The sequence below is a fragment of the Plasmodium brasilianum genome, chromosome 14 (genome assembly GCF_023973825.1).
Source record: "Plasmodium brasilianum strain Bolivian I chromosome 14, whole genome shotgun sequence".
NCBI lineage: Eukaryota > Apicomplexa > Aconoidasida > Haemosporida > Plasmodiidae > Plasmodium > Plasmodium brasilianum.
The window spans coordinates 1,640,788-1,663,462 of record NC_090127.1 but is presented as its reverse complement, the minus strand read 5'-3'; the positions used below and the strand labels follow the sequence as shown (position 1 = coordinate 1,663,462).

At 23.3% G+C, this 22,675-nt stretch overlaps 5 protein-coding genes across 5 annotated transcripts; 4 read left to right on the top strand and 1 right to left on the bottom strand.

The window, feature by feature from the left end:
• Positions 1-575: 575 nt before the first annotated feature.
• On the top strand, positions 576-2,372 carry MKS88_005587 (uncharacterized protein; the record flags this gene model as incomplete). Its single annotated transcript, XM_067218864.1, has 1 exon — positions 576-2,372. One exon carries the CDS (start codon positions 576-578, stop codon positions 2,370-2,372), a length of 1,797 nt encoding a protein of 598 aa, XP_067070797.1.
• Positions 2,373-3,525: 1,153 nt separating this feature from the next.
• Positions 3,526-6,980, top strand: MKS88_005586 (arginine--tRNA ligase; the record flags this gene model as incomplete). The annotated part of the gene is made up of 7 exons (XM_067218862.1): positions 3,526-3,646; positions 4,115-5,275; positions 5,613-5,732; positions 5,826-5,915; positions 6,040-6,142; positions 6,613-6,739; positions 6,936-6,980. 7 exons carry the CDS (start codon positions 3,526-3,528, stop codon positions 6,978-6,980), a joined length of 1,767 nt encoding a protein of 588 aa, XP_067070796.1.
• Positions 6,981-9,341: 2,361 nt separating this feature from the next.
• MKS88_005585 (dynamin-like protein) lies at positions 9,342-13,186 on the top strand (the record flags this gene model as incomplete). Its single annotated transcript, XM_067218861.1, has 4 exons — positions 9,342-9,987; positions 10,213-12,468; positions 12,751-12,902; positions 13,103-13,186. The coding sequence occupies 4 exons, from the start codon at positions 9,342-9,344 to the stop codon at positions 13,184-13,186; spliced, it is 3,138 nt and encodes a 1,045-aa protein (XP_067070795.1).
• Positions 13,187-15,418: 2,232 nt separating this feature from the next.
• On the top strand, positions 15,419-18,301 carry MKS88_005584 (triose or hexose phosphate/phosphate translocator; the record flags this gene model as incomplete). Its single annotated transcript, XM_067218860.1, has 9 exons — positions 15,419-15,946; positions 16,376-16,448; positions 16,583-16,708; positions 16,813-16,850; positions 16,952-17,013; positions 17,155-17,288; positions 17,621-17,731; positions 17,949-18,019; positions 18,209-18,301. The coding sequence occupies 9 exons, from the start codon at positions 15,419-15,421 to the stop codon at positions 18,299-18,301; spliced, it is 1,236 nt and encodes a 411-aa protein (XP_067070794.1).
• A 1,280-nt stretch (positions 18,302-19,581) lies between these two features.
• On the bottom strand, positions 19,582-21,399 carry MKS88_005583 (AP-2 complex subunit mu; the record flags this gene model as incomplete). Its single annotated transcript, XM_067218859.1, has 1 exon — positions 19,582-21,399. The coding sequence occupies one exon, from the start codon at positions 21,397-21,399 to the stop codon at positions 19,582-19,584; it is 1,818 nt and encodes a 605-aa protein (XP_067070793.1).
• Between the last annotated feature and the right edge of the window lie 1,276 nt (positions 21,400-22,675).

The window sequence follows — 22,675 nt, the reverse complement described above, 5'->3', positions numbered from 1 at the left end:
AAAATATATGAATTTTTAACTATGAATTGTGAAGAGCCATTTTTTTTATGACTTCATTAACACGTGCACAGTCAAAAAAAAAAAAAAAAAAAGAAAAGAAAATGTAATCGCTCAGTCGTTTGATAAAATACTACAGAAACATTTCTACAGATTCCCTAGTTACTTGTCTTGTGATTTAGCTGCTCATTATATACATATATATATATTTATATAAATATGTTTACATGTGCTCAGATATGCCCAACCATTAATAAAACGTTAAGACCTACGAGGAATAGACAGGTTCAATAATAGTTCTTTTTTTTTTTTTTTTTTGTAGGTATACATGTAGTGCTATAATGGGATAGTATAGTAACATGTGCATACAATATATTTAATGTAAACCATAAATGCAGATGCATAGACATCATGTGCATACAATATATTTAATGTAAACCATAAATGCAGATGCATAGACATATGTACAAACATATGTACATGCATGCATACGAAGTGACGAGTGATTGCTTGAAAAGGATTGCATAATAAAAAAAAATTAGAATAGGAGATTTTTCCATCTTAAAAGTATAAATAGAATGCATAAGAATAAAAAGACAAGTGTGATAGTTAGTAAAAAACTCCAAGAAAAGGTTATAGAGGGTAAGAAGTATGATAGTAAAATACACAACGATGTTATGAAATTAATAAATAATGAAATAGTTCTTGATTATAGTACTAATCAAAAGGTAAATAGTAAATATATTTTAAACAAATATTTAAGCATAATAACCCGTCTGATGAAAGAGAATTTAAATTTAAAAAAAAAAATAGAAACGATTAAGTTAGAAAATGGTAGAAAAGACGATACTATAATTAAATATGAAAATGAATTAAGAAAAAAAAATGATATTATCAACAAGTTACCAAATAAATTGGGAATACATATGTTAAATAAAAATATAAATGTATATGATAACGCTAAAACGGATGAAGTTAATACTACCTTTACAGAATACAATAACATACAAAAAATAGGAGATGATAATACAGGCAATATAATTATAACAGAGAACAGTTCAACAGATAAAGAGCTGAACCAAAACGAGGTTTCTTCACACATTTACCTAAATAATAATTTTGTATGCGAAAATAAAATGGCGCAAAATAATCCCGTTATTAATCACATTGGAAATAACACTATTATACAAAATGAGGTAAATTTTTTAAAAAAAAAAGCAGAAAAGGAAAGTAGTCTATTAAAAAGAGAGAATTCGTTTGAAAATAAGATTGGAACTGCATACATTCATGGTGAAAAAATAAATTATAATAATAAATATACAGATGTAAACAAACATGATGTTATTAATACACAAAAAATGTATGTATTGAATGAAATGAAAACGTCAACAAATACTAGTGATACGGAGAACATATCATTAGGGAACAAAAAAACAAAAAGAAAAGAAAAACCCATGTTTGTGAACAACGGTTCAAGCTTTTTTCTAAATAAAATGAACACATCAAATTATAATGATAAATGCATTGAAGAATTTAATTATCTCTTAAACGTGGCCAATACTGGTAATGTTAGCAGCATGGACAGGGTTAGCTTCGTTGACAAGGTTAGTAGCATGGATGGAGTTGGAAGCATTGACAAGGTTAGCAGCGTGAACGGGGTTGGAAGCATTGACAAGGTTAGCAGCATGAACAGGGTTAGAAGCGTTGATGATATTGAATATGATCAACAATTTGAAAATATTAGAAAATTAGAAAAGTATGTTAAGAATTGTGAAGAAGAATATAAAAATATACTTTCCAAAAATTCTTTTATTGGTAAGCAATCAAGTAGTTCCAACATAGTTCAAAGAGAATCGAATGTATCGAAACATGTTATAGATGAGAAAAGAAATCTTCTCAACAGTCTAGAAATATATGATAATTTATCAGAACCAAACAACATAAATGTTACAAGAAATAGCTCTGAACAAGGAGAAAAAAAAAAAGAAAACGACAAAAGAAATGGAAATAAAAACGACGCACTAATAAATAGACAAATTACTCAAGTTGATTACAAAGAAGAGAAAAAACAGGGAGACGAAGGCGACTTTAATATATGTCATAGAAACAAGAAAAGTTTATATATAAGCATTTCGGACGAGACGGACAAGGACAATATATATACAATCAATAAAAGTAACCTTACAGTCCTATATAACAAAAACGACAAAATACCAAATAATGATCTTCATGGTGATAATAATTCCTGTGATAATTATAATTTAACACATTTGAATTCTTCCGAAAAAAGAAATACAAACGATCTGGAAGATGAAAATTATGAAGATCTAGAAAATATTATGTCTACTATATTGAAACTTCGAAAAAAAGGATAAACAAACGAAAAATATGAGTAAATATATCATTTTGAAGGTTCTTAATTATTTATTCTATTTTTACGTTTCGCCCGATTTTACCATTTTTTCCTTCAAAACGATTTTTTACCCTCTACTTTGTATTGAATCTGAGTTGTGTTTCCCAAGTATTCTTCAATGGAAAAAGTTTAAATAATGGCTTCATGCATATGTACATGCATTTGAATACATAATTATATACATGGATAAAAATATGTACACATAAATATACGTATACATAAATATATATATATACATACATGTACCCATTTCTACATACTACGGCATAAATGAATAAATTTGATACAGACTTTAACAATGAGTGAAAAACGGAAATCTTTGCTTTATTATATTATCCCATTTTGTAGCTGAAATATTTTATATATAACGACTGAAAAAGGAGGTAACAAGAACATTACAAATTGTGTTTGTATATTCTCTTATTTCAGATTTATCATCAGAGTGAGAAAAAATAAAATAAACTGAAATAACAAAAAAATTAAATTATATAAAAAATGAAATTAAATTATATAAAAAATGAAATTAAATTATATAAAAAATGAAATTAAATTATATAAAAAATGAAATTAAATTATATAAAAAATGAAATTAAATTATATAAAAAATGAAATTAAATTATATAAAAAATGAAATTAAATTATATAAAAAATGAAATTAAATTATATAAAAAATGAAATTAAATTATATAAAAAATAATAAAATAAATATATAATACATATGTACCCACAAAACTATTATTCAATTTTATTTAGCACTTTTTTATTTTATCTTTAATATTAAACCACAAACATGAAATATTTTGAACAAAATGATACATACTTAAGAAAAATTTTTAAATTTGCACTTGAAATATTTATTGTATTTTTATTTTATATTATATGTCCCGCTATATAATTCATATATTCACTGCTATTTGTGTTACTGTTACTGTTATTGTGTATTATATTTTTTTTTTTTTTTTTCTTTCATTCGTTTGAGTTGTATACACATATTTATTTTTAAGTATAAGAGAGATATGTATATAAATTTATTTGTCATAATATAACGTAGATTTGTGTTCTTTTGATTTTTTTTTTTAAAGAATTTATTATCTTTCATATTCTTAATGAGCAAAATGGAATGCTTAATCAAGAAACTCAAGGATTTATTTCAGAACTCAATTCAGAAATGTTTTCCATCAATTAGTGAAGAAGTGGTTGTCACCTATGCCAACGCAAAGTTTGGACATTTTCAGTGTAAATAAAATAAACGTGAAGAAATATATTTTTATACTTATATACATTACGAATGTATAATGAGCGCATGCATTTTTTTTTTTTTTTTGCCATTTTGATTACACAAAACTGAGATTATCTCTCTTTAGATATGTTCATACGTTTGATGTAAAATATTCAAATAACGTATATGCTTTACCATATTACAAATGTTGTATATGTAAATATAGTGTATATGTATACGAGTGTATGTATAGATTTTTTTTAAAACCCACATTTCCGTTACCATGGAGAAATGAAAAATATTGATACTTATAGTAGTATTTGGATATGTGGATATTTCCTTAAAATTATGAGAGGAAAAAAAATAAAATTAATTTGTGCATATAGATGATTACTTCACTGGTTATCTGTTTTTTTCCTTTTCGTGTGTCTATTATTTTCCTCGTTCACGTTGTAATTTTGATTTTTGTCGACATTTCTCTGTAGGTAACAATGCCCTAAATATATACAAAAAGCATGGAAAGAGTTTAAATTTAGAAAACGCTCAAAAAGTATCACAACTTATAATAGAAAATATAAGTGAACATTTTTTCGAGGAAATAAATTCGTCTGCACAAGGTTTCATAACAGTAAAGGTATCAAAAGAATATATAGAAAAATCGTTATTAAAATTATTTAAGAATAACAAAGTAGATATAAGAGTAAATATAAACGAGGTTATAGATGGAAATATTGGAAGTTATGGAAATGTGTTGGTTGATTTTTCTTCTCCAAATATAGCCAAAGAAATGCATGTAGGTCATTTAAGATCAACTATAATAGGTGATAGTATATGTAGAATTTTCGAGTTTTTAAATGTTAATACGAAAAGAATAAATCATATTGGTGATTGGGGAACACAATTTGGAATGATAATAAATTATATAATTTCAAAGTACCCAAATTTTAAAGACAACATGCCAGATTTAAGTAATTTAACTGCCCTGTATCAGGAATCCAAAAAATTATATGATTCTGATAAGGAATTTGAAAAAAGTTCTAAAGAGTATGCTATAAAATTACAAAATAATAATGAAGATTGTAAATTTATATGGAAAAAATTATGTGAAAGTAGCATAAAAGAATTTGATAAAATATATAAAATATTAGAAATTAATATAGAATACATTGGTGAATCATTTTATATATCTATGATATCAGATGTTTTGGATATGCTAAAAAAGAAAAATATACTAACGAACATTGGAGAAGCATTATGTTATCAATCTGAAAATTTTAAATTCCCTTTATTTTTACAAAAAACAAACGGTGGGTATGGTTATGATTCCACAGATGTTACAGGTATATATTATAGATTGAAAAAATTAAACTGTGATTCTATTATCTATGTCACAGATAATGGACAATTATCTCATTTCGAAATATTATTTGATCTAGCCAAAAAAGCTGGTTGGACACATAATGATACCAAATTAATACATGTTGGCTTTGGTTTGGTTTTAAATAGCGATAATAAGAAATTTAAAACAAGAAGTGGAACAACTGTTAAGTTAATTAATCTGATTAATGAAGGCACAGAAAGAGCAAAGAAGGACTTATTAGAAAGAATTAAAATAAAAAGCGAGGAAGAAAAAAACTATTTTGAAGGTTTGTCAGAAAGAAGAATAAACTCTATTAGTTAAAAGAAGTATCATATGGAGGCTATATATATATATATATATATACGCACATACCGTGTACCAGTGTTTGTGGATATGTTTATTGCGTTCAAGTGTTTATATGCCAATATTTTCATATGGCAATTTATAAACAATTGTCAAATAAATGTTTGATAGTTATACGATAATTGACCTATTCATGCAAAATGGATAAATATTTTCACGGATTTCTTTCATATATGTGAAATAGGGATAAATTTTTTTTTATTTCCTTTTTTCCATCATGTCCTTTCACTTTTTTCATCTTTTCATTATTTTTTTTTTAGGTGTAGATATAGACAAACTGAGTGAAGCGCTATGTGTTAGTGCAATAAAATACTTTGATATTAAGCAGCACAGAAATACCGATTACAAATTTTCATACGATAGTATGCTAAATGTGAAAGGTACATCATCAATATATGAAAATTTTAAAATATTATTATTATTTCTCTTTTTATTTTAAATTTTGCTCATTTGTTATTATTCTTTTACTGTAGGTAATACTGGATTGTATATTATTTATGCGTATTCACGCATATGTTCCATTTTTAGAAAATCAAATAAAAATGTAGATGAGTTATCCAAAGGTACTAATATTATGCAAAATACACAACTGAATTATAAATGGTGGATGTGAATATGTTCAATTTTGTAATTTCCTTTTTTTTTTTCTTTTTTATACTATATTTTTTTATGTTCATTTTTTCCTAGATGAGTTAAATTTAGTTAACCAGTATGAAATAAATTTAGGACTACATATTATAAAGTTTCCCGATGTTTTTTATTTTGTCCTAAAAAATATGCTAATTCACAAGTAATGATAATATTATGACGTCCCCTGAAAAAAGAAAAATATATAAAATGAATAAATAAATATATAGATAAACAGATAAATGTATAAATAAATAGATAAATATATAGATAAACAGATAAATATATAGATAAATAGATAAATAAATTGATAAATAGATAGATAAATAAATAAAGAAAATAAAATATAATAAAATATAATAAAATATAATAAAATATAATTAAACATAATTAAACAAAATAAATCACAATAAAATAAAAGAATAAATCGAAAAAGAGCAAGTTTATACGCATAATTTAAAGAAAATGTAAAAAATATGAAACATGTGTGTTTTAAAATACACATGTTATTTTATAAAAACCAGTTAAGTATAGTTACATTTTTCTTTGTAAATTTTAAACGAATAATGCAATCATATATATTAATATAATAATTCATCATTTATTTTATGTATTTTCCGATTACTTACGTAGGCTGGCTGAATACACGTATGACTTAACGACAATATTTACAGCGTTTTATGAAAATTGTAAAGTTTTAAACAGTGAGAACGAGAATTCAAGACTGCTTTTATGCCATGTAACAAAATCATTGCTACACGTAAGGAACAAAAAGGAATAAAAAAAAAAAAAAAAAAAAAAATACATATATGTATATATATGTATCCCAACGGTATATTTAATTCTTAAAGTGACATAAAGTGGCACACCCACCTCACAGCCTTGATATAATATATACTTATGTTTAATACTTTGTCATTTTTATCTGTTATAATTTTTCTTTGCGCGCGCTACAGATTTGCCTGGAATTGTTGGGTATGAAGGCAATAGAAAAATTATAAATGCATAAAATAAATAAAAAAAAAAAAAAAAAAAAATTGTTTTATTGAAACCAGAACTCCATATGAAATAAGGGGAATTAGTTTAACCATAAATATTTTATATAAAATAATGATACTCAAGCTTTTAACCATAATCAATGGATTACAAAATTAAGTTTTAAGAAAGAACTCTTTAATCTTTTACAATCTTTTTTTTTATATGTGTGTACTACTATTATATTTGTTATTTCACAATTATTTATTTTTGGAATTTATATATTTTACCACTTTTTCTTATGAAAATATGTATCATTTATTTTTTTAGTAATTGTATAAGTGAAATTCTATTTGTGAATAATTGGTACAACATATCTTTACCGGCTTTTTGAGGATGCATGAATTTTTTTAAAAATTGATACTTCTGAAATAAATTTTTGTAAAATATAACCTTTGCTTATTAAGGGGGAGAATTTATATTAATAATAATTAATTCAAATATAATAAAATAATAAAAAAAATAAAAATTCATTTCAAACGTGTTTGGAAAAACTGTGAATATGGTTTTAAATTAATTAACTTTTTCTCTACTTAATGTATTTTCTGATTATTTTTTTGTTAAAGAGATAACTCACATGATGTGCAAAATGGTTTTATATAGTTTTCGTTTAAAAATATTTTTCCAATGTTGTAAATATGCAAATATAATTTAAAAAAAAGTTCTCTAAAAGGATTAAATTTTACCTACTAAGAATGTATTCAAATGAAATAAACGTTATAACGAAAAAAAAAATATAGCAAAAGTATATTATATTATAATGAGGTTAATATAAGGAAAAATATATATATATATTTCCTTAAGTTAGGTTTCAATGCTGCTTTCTGTTAGTATTGCTAATTTTATTATTAAGACAAATTCAATATTGTACTATTATCTTCTAGAAATTAAAAAAAAAAAAAAATATATATATATATATATATATGCTTATGTATATAGTACACACAAACATATATGCATATACATACACTTAGTGTTTTCTTCTTTTTGTACTTAAGTTACATATTCATTAATGAACATTTTCAACGGTTTTAGGTAAAATAATGGGAGAATAAAAACTAGAAATGTTTTACTATCTACAATAAAATAAAATTCTAAATAAAAAACAACGTCCACATAATTTTTATAAATATTTACTAAGGTCTATTTTTTTACTATTATATGTTAAAGAAAAAAATTTTTAGTAACTACAAATCATTTTAACCCCAAAATATTAGCATTAAATATTTCTTTTTCTATAATTCTCTTATTATTCACGAAATTATTATTGAAGAAAATTATTTTAATAATTTTTAATGTAAAATTTTTTCTATTTAAATATAAAATTTTTAAATAATTTAAAAAATAAAAATAAAGTACTTCAAAATGCAAAAAATATTAAGCGCGAAGTGGTAAAAAAAAAATTGCGTTCAAATTTTTTGAAACAACCTATAACAATGGAGTTATATATATTATATTAAATATATCATATAATTAAACATGGCATTTATATACATAAATATATAAATTTTAAAATATATTTTTTTTCAAATACTTTTTTACCTACCATAATCTAAAAAATTAAAATAAATCAAAAAAAAATATGTATATATATGTATATCATAATAATGAACAGCAAAAATAATTTTTTCAACAACTTTAAAAAAAAAAAAAAAATAGTACTACATATATGTATATATATATACTAATATTTTAGTATATATTTGAATATATAATATTGGGTATAATATACTATAAATTATATGCATGTTTTATAAAATTTCCTAGTGTATTAAAATTTAATTATATGTAGATTTTCCTTTTTTTTTTTGCAAATGTATGTATTTTATATGTATATATTATATATATATATATAATATATTTATATAGGGAGAATCAAAACTGTTAGTTTATGGACTTTTCATTTTTTAGTTTATTTTTTTTCTAGTATTTTTTAATAACAATTTCTAAAATGTTTTTTATAAAGTAAAACTACATATGTATATGTATAAATTGAATGATAGAAATATATTTCGACAACGCTGTTTTTATATGTATATATTTTTCAGGTTAATAAATTTAAGCAGGCGTATAAGAAATTCGATTTGTTTATGTTATTAACGAGGTTTTAAATTTTGTTTTTAATGCGTATTACTGCATAATTTTCAGTTATCGCATTTTTAAGTGTTTTTTATAAATATATTTTAATACGTATGTATTTGTATACGTATGTATATATATTTATATATGTAAATTTTTTTTTTTAAAGAAAATTCTTGTTGTTCCAACTTTACCCCGGTCTATTTCTCCCATTTTTGCCTTATTCTTCTGTTTAAATATTTATAAAAATGGAATATGGCAATGGGGGCGATAAGATATTCGACTTGAATTCAATAAGTCGAGAAAAATTGGAGTTAGTTGAAGTCTTTTATGACAAAATGAAAGATACAACAAACGCAAATGCGTTATATTTATATGCTTTACAGATATTTAAAATATGTAATATACATAATGAATTACCTCGTTTAGTAGTGTTCGGTCAACAGTCTATGGGTAAGACGACACTTTTAGACTTTATTATGGGTGGACCGATGGGGTATACGAGTTCGGATACAGGAACAAAGCAACCAATAGTTATTATACTAAAACCTAGTGATACAAATAAAATAGAATGCTATTTAAATAAAAAGAAAGTAAATATTGATGATTTGCATGAGAAAATGAAAGCTATCATGCTTAATCTAAACGAGTCTATTATATCAAAAGAATTAGAAGTAGAAATATCTATACCAGGTGGTATTTATGCTACTTTTGTAGACTTACCAGGGATAAAAGATGATTCAAAGGCTGGGTCAGAATTAACAAGAAAAATTGTTCGTAATTATGTTCAAAATTTTCCAAACGATATTTATATTTTAGTAAAAAAAGCATCTGATGATCCAGCCAATTGGCCCTACCATTTAAGAGAGTTCATCATGAAACCGAAACCTTTAGGTAATTATTCTGTGTGGGTGAATGTTAGTGTGTCTGCATGTACTATATTATTACCGTACATGTGTGTTAGTATGTTCTTGTGAACCATTTTTCGTGTGATAGTAGGTTTTTGTATCATCATACGCATGCACATACATATATACAAATATATATACATTCATACATGTGTATACCCCCTGCTTACATATGTACTCATTCTTGCGCGTTAATTTCCCCGTATTATAGGCCTTGGACTGCAAACTAAACAGTGCATAGTCGTAGGAACGAGAGCATTAGAATTTTTGAATAATGAATTAAGCACAATTAAAACATTAACAGAACTGTATGATAGGGTAAAAAAAAGAGGAATTATGGATAATAACGATAACATTTTATCACTTTATTTACTAGAATTGTTTTCTATACCCATTGAACAGAAGGAAAAAAATGATTTTTTAACAAATAGAATTTCAATGTATTCGAAAATTTTAAATGGAAGAAAAAATGTGTTAGATTTATTATTAAATAAGTTTGAAAACGATTGTAGTGATTCAATTAAAAAAGAACTAATAGATTGTTTTGATGTGGAAAAATTCAAGCAAGAAGTAAATAGTAAATTTATGAATATATTAATACAACAGTTACGAAAAGTAGAAGTGAAATTAGAAAAAAAAAAGGCCAAAATGGATTTTTATAATAAAAAATTAGAAGAATTATATAATAAAGGTAATATATTAAGTATAAGAGAACAAGTGAAACTTTATATACGTGAATTGGTTAATATAATATCTAATTTATTAACAGGAAATTATCCTATTTTAAACCTACCAAAAAATGGTGAAGATTTTTTAAAAAAATATGGTGGAACTTTGATGGAAAATTTAAAAGATGGAAATGACTTGGCTATGGAATTATTTGAAAAGCAAGGATTATATGATGAAAATTTTTTAAATTATTTAAATGAATATTTAAATAGGTATTCTAATGAAAATGAATTAAATAAATCCATGTCCTCTGAATTTAACTATAATATTAATGATGGATTAAATAATTCAAATATTAGTATGGATGATAGGAATAATGTTAATAATCATAATAATAATAATAAAAGAACTGATACGTATGATAATTTAGATAATATAGAAAAGAAGAATTTTTATGATAAGCCAGTTTTAGTAGAGGGACAAACAGTACGGTTTATATTAGCAAAGGAAGAAAGTAGTATGTTTGGTGTAGTTCAAAATACTCCAGCTGATACAAAAAGTAAAAATATTCTAGTTAGCTTTTTCTTTAGAAATAGTAATACTGAAGAACAAGTACAAATTAAATCAGTTGAAAAAGATAGATTAACAGTTATAAAAGCTGTGGAAACTTTAAATACTGGTCCATCCTTTTTAAACGGATTACAAGTTTGGTATAAAATGGTAAGAGATGATGGATGGGTAGGTTTTGATAAAGCAGAAATTATTAAAGTGTTCAATAATAATAGCAAAGTTAAAGATGTTCTTATAAGAAATTTATCAAAAAATGATGAAGTAATATCTATAAAAATTAATGATTTATATATGGATTATCACAATGATGAAAATAAAGAAAGTGAAGAAAATGAAGAAATGAAAGACAATGACGAAGATTTACTTAAAAGAATAGCAGGACCACATACAGATTTAAAAATTCTTAATCAGCTTGCAATTACCTATATTTGTAAATGGCTTAAGTACAATATAGCAAAGATTGAGCCTGAAAAGGATTTTTCGAATGAAGTATTATTACAAATGATGAGGAGTATTCATAATATTGTTGATCAAAGTGATTGGAAGCCTCTGGTAGTTGATTTACTTCAAGCAAATATAAGTGGAAATATTTTACATTTAACAAAATTGGCTAGTTGCAGTGCTGCTGTAGCATTGAAAAGAGTATTCAAAGCAGGTTTAGGAGAAATTAACCGAAAAATTAAGAATAATTATATTGATGAAAATATTTATTTATTAAGTACAAATCCGAAATTTCTAGACGAATTAAATCAAGCATTGCATAATTTTTGTAAAGAAAGAGCAATTAGTTGTGCTAGCGAAATGAAAGATATAGTGTTTGAGCAAACATATGCAGTTCATTTTGAAATTATAGAGGAAATATTTGATGGATGTAAATTATTTGAAGATAATTTTCTTACACCTAGTGGTGTTAAACCAACCATGTCTATAATTACAAAAAATGTTAAACAAAACCTAGCATATAGAAATCATCAATTATCATTAACTGATGTTAAAATTAATAAAAAGTCTAAATCAAAGGAATTAATTCAGGAAGAAGTTAAGCTACAGTTCTGGGCCATAAAAATGTTAATCTCCGTTCCCTTTGCAACCAAAATTTATGCCCACTTCCTAAATAATATTCTGCCAAAAAATAAGCATCTAGCAAATGTTCTGGATTACTCAATTGACTGCGAGAGCACTTTGGAAAAGTACATTCAAAGTAAACTGCTCAATAGGGAGGTAAACGGTAAGCTCGCTTTCATAAAAACTGGCAACTATTAGAAAAAATTGGGAATATTTTGGCGGAATTTTTGCCAATATTATACGGGGTGTTTTTCCCAAACATGATAATATCATTATCCATTGACCAAACGCTTCGCTGTCCAATTATGTGAACACATTTGTTTAAATATATATATATATATATATATATACATGTGTATATACACTGGTACATGTATACACATATATTCACCTCGTCATGTGTGTCCACATTTACAGAACTTTTATGTGTTCATCTTCATTTTAGGTGTCCTAGTACCAATAGACGACAAGGAGCTGATGTCGCATTACAACATCATTGATAACAGAGACAACATTTTAAGGAAACTTGAAAATCAGAAGAGGCTAAATCAATACATTACCATTGTTTCAAATTCGATTAAGATGCTAAAAAATAACGTAATAAAAATTAAAAACAGCAATTATTACATAAGGTTGCTTATATTTATAGTACCCTAAACTTTTATAATATATTATTCAGTTCTTTTTTCTTCATTATATGTGTTGTTTATGTCTTATTCCTTTTAGCATAATGTGAAATGATATAAAAATGTATGTTTTATTTTACTAAAATTTTTTTCCCCATTTTTCATTTTCAGTTATCAAAGGAGAGTACATTAGATTTTGTGACCAAGTTAGATTTTGGCCAAGAAAATAAAAAAAACTGGCATAGATTAGGTTAATAAAAAAAAGAAAAAAGAAAGTTTATATATACTTAAATTTTAACTTTAAATATGTTCCTCCTTTGTGCATATATATATATATATATATGTATAAATATATATTGATATATGTGCATATATACATTGATATTCATATATTTATATATATATAATTCGTAAACTTTTTTATTTGTAGATTCATATGAGGACTAGCGCCCAGATTTTATTAACCTAATTTATTATTTTTTTTTCCGTTAATTTATTTTAGTGTACATGTGGATGGAGTTTATAATCAAATAAATTGCACTTACACAAAAACACAATACACATTTTTAATTTTTTTTTTTTTTTTTTTTTTTTTTTTTTTTGTTTGTATATATTAATTTGTCAAAATTTCTTTTATATATATATGAAAATATATATCAATATATATAAATAATGAGCATATGCCTTAATGAACACAGTATGGTCCGCTCTATATATTAAAAAATTAATGAAAATGAAATCTTTATAATTTTATGGTTCCATCATATATATATACATTAATTTAATTTTTTTTTTACCGTCGTTATAATGTTATGTAATTAACGTTTAAATTACATACTAATTTTTTTTTACATTATATAGAACATTCTAAATATTAACTTTTTTATATGTATATAATACAAGTTATACATATTACGTGCATATTTATCATCATAATTAAAGTTTATTTTTTAAACATTAGCAGTACATATCCCTATACTTATACCCTATGAAATAGTGACACTTCTACATTTTAATTTTTGAACACTTAAGAAAATATAAATTATCAAGATTAAAAGGCCACAAGGCCAATTCATTTTCAAAATTAAGGCCAAAATTTACAATTAATACTTTTAAAGCTAACTTTTATTTTTTTTTTGTTTTTATTTTTCCCTTCTTATTTCATCTTTTTCTATCATTTTTTAGAGTAGAATTATATTATATAATTCAATGAAAAATAATTATGTTGAGAAAAATGCCTCTTTAATTTTAATAATTATTATGTAATTCCGACTTTGTTTTTCGTTCATTTTTTCCACCACTCATTTAGTCTTTTTCAAATATTATTTTAAAAGGAAAGAAAATACACTTTGCACATTAAATGTCATAAATAAATAAATAAATATAAATGTATATATAAATATAAATTTATATATGTAATAATTTTATTTTATTGGACATGTTATAATATTGTATAAACCCTTTTTCGAATACTTGTAATATAACACATACATACATACAATCACAAAAGCATACGTATTTTTTTTCCTAAAAAAAGTAAAATAAAAAAACACTACGTGAGTTAAGAAATAATGAATGATTTCTTAGCTTCAATTATAATGCCTCTTTTTTTTTAATTATATATATTATGAGTTGTTTTATTATATATAATTTTTTCATATAAAAAGGGGAAGTCATATTTAATATATTTTTAAAATAAATAGAAGAAAACAAGTTTCATGTATTATATTATTTTTATTAAGAACAATTTTTTTTATTTACTAATAACCTATTTCAGATTTCATACGTCCTTTTCTTTTTCTTTCTTTCTTTCTTTCTTTCTTTTTTTCATTTTTTCATTTTTTCTTTTTTTCTTTTTTCCTTTTTTTCTTTTTTCCTCTTTTCCATTTTTTCTTTTTTCCTATTTTTCTATTCTTTTTTCCCTTTTTGCTTCTTTTTATTATCTCTATTTTTTAGTTCCTACTTTAATGGTAGAGTTTAACTTGAATATACATCTTATAAAATTGCTTACGTATATGAGTATATCTTGTGTGGTGATTTTTTAATATAATAAAAAAATGGTATTTATATAGTATATTTTTAAAATATTCCATTTTTCTCTTCTTATCCTTTTTATGTTAACGTTTAAGTGGATTTTTTTTGATCTATTAAATTTTTTAATGAATGTATTAACTCGTAATATATATATAAATACATATTTATATATATGTAAGTATAAATGTATGCATTAATGTATGTATTAATGTATATATAAACCTATACAAATATTCGTATGTATAAGTATTTATGTATGTAAATAGTTCCTTTAACTTATTGCATACCACACTTTTTAATATTAATAAATATTTGCTAAAAAATTTATAAGTTCTTCCATGAAATATATTTATTTATTAATTTATGTATATATTGAACAATTTGTACCTCTTGTGCAATTTGTACATTTGTATCATTACTTAGGAACGATTGCACACAAAAATCTTAGTTATGATGAATGATCTTAAACAGAATATCAAAAAAAATGAAGAAAAAAAAAAAGATGATATTACTGCAGAGAGTTCAACTGTTAATGGTATAAATATAAATGATATAAACATAAATGATATAGAAGAAAATATAAATGATGACAACGAAAAAAAGACTAAAAAAAATGGGAATACTATAGAATATTATTTATTTGATGTAGAATCTTATAATAGTAGTAATAACAGGGGTGTGGACAGTTTCGTAGATTTAAGTTCGATAAGATCAAGTTATTTATCAGAAAATAGGAAAAAAAAAGCAAAGAAAAAAAGAGGGAGTTATCTGAAGAAACAACTAAAGATTTATAAAAAGAAATACAAAATATTACCTGAACATAATTTAGATCAAGATACGAATTATGAAAATTCAATGAAAAATGATATTAAAGAATATAAAATATATGACATGAAAGATATAAAAGAAGATAATGGAGTGAATGATTCTGTTCCATCAAAACGAAAAGATTTTATTATAAAAAAGGATGTATTTGTAAATGTAATAAAATTTATCATACTTGTTTCTTCAATTTTTTCATTCGGTACGTTTAGTACATCTATAACAAAATATATTATTTTTGTGAAAAAATTTAATTATACTCAAATTGTAACCCTATTCGAATTTCTTGTTATGTATCTTATCTTAAGAATAGTAGGAAAAAATCAGACCAAAATTTATATGCATGCATTTAAGGATGTATACGTGTATTATGTATATGCCTGTTTGTATGATTAAGCGCAAAAAAGAACGCATGTACTTGTGTGATATCAAAATTAGTGGAAAACCATTTTTATTTTCGTCACACACACACATATATATATATATATATATATATATATGAAAGGATACATATACCCATATTACGCCTCTCCTCGTTGATATGGTTCCCCCTAAAAATAAATTTTTGTATGAACTAATTTTATTTAGGTAATTTTCTTTTCGAAAGTGAAAAGTACAACAAATTTAACGCGGAAGGAGTATATAAAATATATCATTTCGAGTAAGTATCATAAATATTTTTTTGCATTACTCATGTTAAAATATATTGTTGTATTACCATTGCCTTGTTGTTACTTTTTTTTTTTTATTGTTATTTTTATTGTCAACAATATATGGCATGTTTTATTTTTTCAGTATCTGCGTTATCAGGACTGAGTGTTGTAACAGGAAATAGCGCCTATTCTTACTTAGAAATTCCAGTCATTTCTGTCATTAAATCGAGTTCCCTAATATTAATATATTTCTTATCAATTAAATTTGGTTCGTTTATTTATAGAAAAATTCAGCAATTTATTTTGAGAAAAAAAATAGTTGTCATATTATTTTAATTTTTTTTTTTTTTTAATTTTACCAAATTTATTTAGGTTTAAAGGAGTTCAAATGCTCACTATTGTGTTCAATTGTTAGTAAAATAAATTATATATACATATTTGTTTACTTTATATATAAATAGAATAGTTTTTTATAATTTAAAACACCTTTTTTATATCGTTTTTTGTTCAGCTAACAATATTATTGGGCGTTATTATGAGCATTACTACATTAAAAATAGATAGTTTATTTGGGTAAAAGAAAAAGATAAAAATGGAAAACTGCAAAAATGAAAGAATAAAAAAGTGAAAAAATACAATAAGATATGCAGAATTTATTACTTTTTTATGATTTTATTTTAATAAATGCTCTTATGTTAAATTTTATTATTTTAGAATTTTCTTGTTGGTAATATCTGTTATCGCATCATCTTTTAAGTGGGTCTTTACAAACGTTCTTTTAAGATCTACAACAATGAAGCCACATATAATTCTTTTGCACATCTATCAAGTAGCATTGTTTATTATAAGTAAGAATGTATATATATATTTATAAATAAGTATATATATATATATGTACATATATATTCTGGTGCATATCACAAAAATTTCACCTCGTGTCTTTTTCTAATATATATATTCAACTGAACATATAATTTTTTTATTCTTAATTTTATGCAGTAATCCCCACACTTCTCATTGATTTAACCTGCATTATTAAGGGTGAAGCAAAAGGAAAAAGGAAATTTCGATCATTTTATTTAATAAAAAAAATTTCAACAGTTTTACATATAATGTATTAATATATATATATACAATATGCATCATATTAAATTTCAGTATTATCCCTTTTTCTAATTAGATTACAACAGTAATCTTTTAACTATTGAGCAGATTTTTACATCACTGTTCCTGGTATCTGTTGGTGCATTAACTAGTATATTTTTAATTTTAGCTGAATTCTCCTTGATATGTAAATAATTTAAAAAAAGATAAAAATATATTTTCTGAACATACGTTGAAAAAGTGGAATAGTTCAATTAGAACATTTTTACTTTGTTTGGATATATGTAAACTTTATATTATATATATATATATATATATATATATATTTATTTATTTATTTATTTATTTATTTATTTATTTATTTATTTATATTTATACCCATTCTTATTCTCATTTGTTTTTAGCTTGCACTTCATCAGTAACACTGAGTATAGTCTTTATTGGAAGAGAAGCAATAATTTTGATTATTGGATCGGTATATAATACATAATAAGTATATGAACACACGGATGTACTTGAGCATATACGTGCAATATATATATTTATTTATTACTTTTTGTTGCTAGTGTAGTGCATTACACAGTGTATTCCAATTACATATCTTTATATACATATATATATATATATATACTTATTTTGTATATATGTACTCTAACCTTTTCAGATATTTTTTGGAGAAAATGTTAATTTTAGCTCATCTATTGGCATAGCCATATCCATGATTGGTACCATCCTATATGGCTATGCGTCCAAATAAAATTATAGGTTTTCATCAAAATAATACAAGGTTACATACATTGTATATGTATACATACGTAATACTCATATATATATATATATATATATATATATATATATATACATGCTTACATTTCTTTTCATTTTAAACCTATGCTGTTTTAGTTATTTGTAATACCTGCCATCTGTCTATACACGAAATAATATGATAATAAAAAAAAATACTCTAATAATGAAAAAAAAAAAAAAGATAAAAAAATAAAAAGATTTCCTTATATTACAAAATTATCGTTTTTATTCTTAAAGTTTATAGCATATTATATATTTTTTTTTTTTGGTTAATTTTTTATTTAAAATACATGTTAATTTTTTTTATATAAGATATAATTTAAAAAAAAAAATCATCTTAAACCTTATTAAAAACAAATGCTATAAATATGTTAGTCAAAATATTTATTTTTATTAATATATTATATAAAATATAACAATAGCTTGATAAACATATTACTAGTAAAAACTGTAAAAATTTCTTGTAAAAATAAAAGAAAAGATTTAAGCAACATATCTATTAACATTATAGGATAATGAAAAAAAAAAAAAAAAACAGTTCATTGGAATATTTTCATGCATACTTAAGTTGCATAAATATATGTAAAAAAGATTAAGGAGAAATTAGCAATGGGTATACAATAATATGTGTTAATCATATAATTGCGTTCACATTGGGCATGAAATAAAAATTAAAGTGAAAGGCACAAATACAAATACGCAATAAAAAAAAAATTGCTTTAAAAGCACAATAATGTTTTTTAAAATGAAAAATTTTAAAACGGTAATTTTATGCATGTATACAAACATATGTACATAAGTTTAAATACAAATATATATATATATATATATATATAAATATTTAGGCATATGTATATGTACGCATGGGTACACATAACTCTGGGTTACAATAAAAAGAAAAAAAAAAAAAAAAAATTGCAATGTATATCATCATAAGTAGTTATGTAAGCTAATTTATAAATTTAAGAATTTGCTCACATTTATAAATATAAGCACATACACATGTTTACAGGAATGCAAGATTACACAAACATGTATATAATACATATGTATTTTACATATATATGTATATTTACATAGGTGCAACTTGCTAACCACGAAGGCGGAAAGGCAAAAAGAGGAGCGTTCTAATAATGGTGGCACGCTCTCACATGTACAAACAAACGATAAAAATACATATATATATATATGCATATTATTAAAATGGGGATGTAGGTTTACAAATGCGTTTCATTTATATTGATATATACCCGACTCCGTTAAATATTTTATCCACTTAATTATTTTATAATTCGATTTTTCAAAAACCTTTAAATACCTTATATACATACCACTGGAGGTAAACATAGGAATTTTAAAACTTAGTGTTATTGGTAATTTGTACGTATTTAAAAATTTCACAGTATTCATATTTTTAACTTTATGTACTTGTAATACTACTTTGGAAAGGTCATCTACTTTTTGCGTATTATTCATATTTGAGTATATTTGGTTTTGATTTTCTAACGTTAAGTGTATTTTGATATGATGCTCACTAGAACTAGAAAATTTTTTAATTCTCCAAGTGACAATACTTTCAATATTATTAAATTCAGTTTTTCCAATTGATTTATATTTAACTTGTACATTTTCTGAGAATTTATAAATCGGTATTTTTATAACAACATCAGCAGCATGCATATTTCCTTTATAATTTGATTTAATGGTAACAGCATATTCATATCTGTTTGAATTTTTATATTCTCCATATATATTTTTGTTATTATTTGTTAACATTTTCAAGGAAAATTTCCTACCTAATGATTTAGAATATTGAAGTATAGGATTATAAATAGCAACAATATGAAATGGTATTTGTATATTTTTAGTAATTGTATATCTCATTAATTCGAATGAACCGTCAGGTGGTGTAAAAGTAATAAGTTTACTATTTTCATATTTAGAGAGTGTTACACAATGATGAAATATGCAATTATCAATAATAATATCCTCATTTTCTTTTTCATCATTCGCATTTTTTCTTCTACTATTAGTTTGATTTGACTTAATTTTCATTATATTTTTACCGCTACTCGTGTTATCGTTTTTGTTGTTCATACTGTTGCTGTTAAAGTTACTATTATGACTATTTGTTAACAAATTAATTTTATTATTTGTACTTAGCTCACATATAGGCATACCGGACAAGAAACACTTTAACGTCACTTTGCCATTTATGTGTGCATACATCAAATTATTGCTATTTATTGTTACATTTAATATCTCCACTATGTCTATATATATTTCATTTTTTTTATAATATATATTATTGTTTCTCCAAGTACAATTACCTGTTATATAATTAAAATTATTTGTGGGTTTATTATTATTTATAATTTTGTTTTTAATTCTATTTAACGTTTCTTTACCTATATATTTTAATTTATTTTTCTCATTTAAATCATAGCTCTTTGTATTTTTTATACTATTTTTTTTATAACTATCTTTGTTATTTGCATTGTAATATTTCATATGTAGAGTTTCATTCTGGTTTTGTATATTTGTATCGTGTACAATATCTTCAATTAAACTATTTGCGTTTCTAAGTTCACTTGATAATTTCTGAAAATATTTCGAAGTCCTACTATAATATTTCACTTTATTAAGTAAACTATTTTTTAAAATATTTACTTCTAACGTTTGTGGATATCCATAGTCTATTATTTCATCGCATATTTCATATATAAGAACAAAATTATTGACAATGTTTATTCCTGATATTTCATTATTAAAAAAATAATTTAATATTTCTATAAATTTATATATAAAATTAAAAATCAAACATATATTTGAATTACTTCTTGTCGAAACGGTTATAACAATTTCGTTAATACTCACATTTAGAAAAAATACGTTATTTATTTCTATTATAGGATGTTCAAAAAATCTTTTTGTTTTAATATATTTGTTTATATAATAACTTAAATCATTTTTTCTTGTTACATTTCTATAATTTCTCTGTATTAATAACTGCCCACTTATAAAAAAAATATATAAAGCATCTATCATTTTTCATCTACACATCAAACTTAAAAAAATTTTTTTACTTCTCTAAAGTCCATACATACATCTATTATTAATATTCTTTTGAAAAAGTGTTTTAGTACAAAAGGAAAATGAAAGAATATGTCAAAAAAATTTTAATACATTTATTATTCTGGAGTGTGTTTACTGGGCTTTCACTTCAAAAACGACCGGATACATACTGCTCCATATATGTATGAGTCGTGGACATTTGATGTGTACATGCCATATACATTCGCTGTGTACATTCCATATACATTAGATATGCATAAGCTTATATACACGCTATTCACTTTTATATATACGTTACACACTTATCTATATAAGTTTTAGCTAATATTTCTCAATGTGTTCACTAAAAATAGTGATTTATAACTAGTTGAAATAAAATTATAAAAAAATAAAATAGATGATATATGATAAATGATAAACAGAAACTAATAAACTCTTTATAAAAAAGTAATAAAAGGCTGAACTAATATCTAAATTGAATAATCTGTTGGTTATATGATTTGAAAAATAAACTGGGAAATAATAAAACGTAAGGAAATTTAGTTGTAATAACATTTTTATCTATCAGTTTTTCGAAATTTTACTTAATAGTTAAAGTTGTTTCTTCCCGTACATACATCCCCACGTATATATACACACACCTGACCGCTTATGCTATTTTTTTTTCTTTAATACTATGTTACTCTTATTTCGCAAGCTTCTCTCCCTTGTGTTAAATGTCTTCCTTTGTAACATTATTTATATGTATGGTTGTGTATCTTTTTATATGATATACATATAAAAACACTGCATACATACATACATAATACATACATACATACATAATACATACATATAATGTGTAATGTATTTTTTTCTTTCTGACTGCTTTTAAAAAAAAGTGCATGGATGTGCAGGAAAACAGTTAATCAGTAGGTTATATGAGTATCTTTTTATGATATTATAATATATGTAACATTTCTTAAATTTAATAAAAAATTATGAACATTAAAAAAAAAAACAAGAGTTTTAAACTAAAAAATTGTTATTACATTTTAATAAAATATATATATATAATTTTATTATTACTAGTGTTTAGCATTTTTTTAAAACTATAATATTACTGCATTTTTGTATTTTTTTTTTTTTTTTTTTTTTTTTTTTTTTTTTTTTTTTTGTATACGTAATTATTACTACAAAATTTTAATGTTTCTTTTAATTTCCCAAAATGCTACTATTATATTATTATTTATGATAAATTTATTAACAT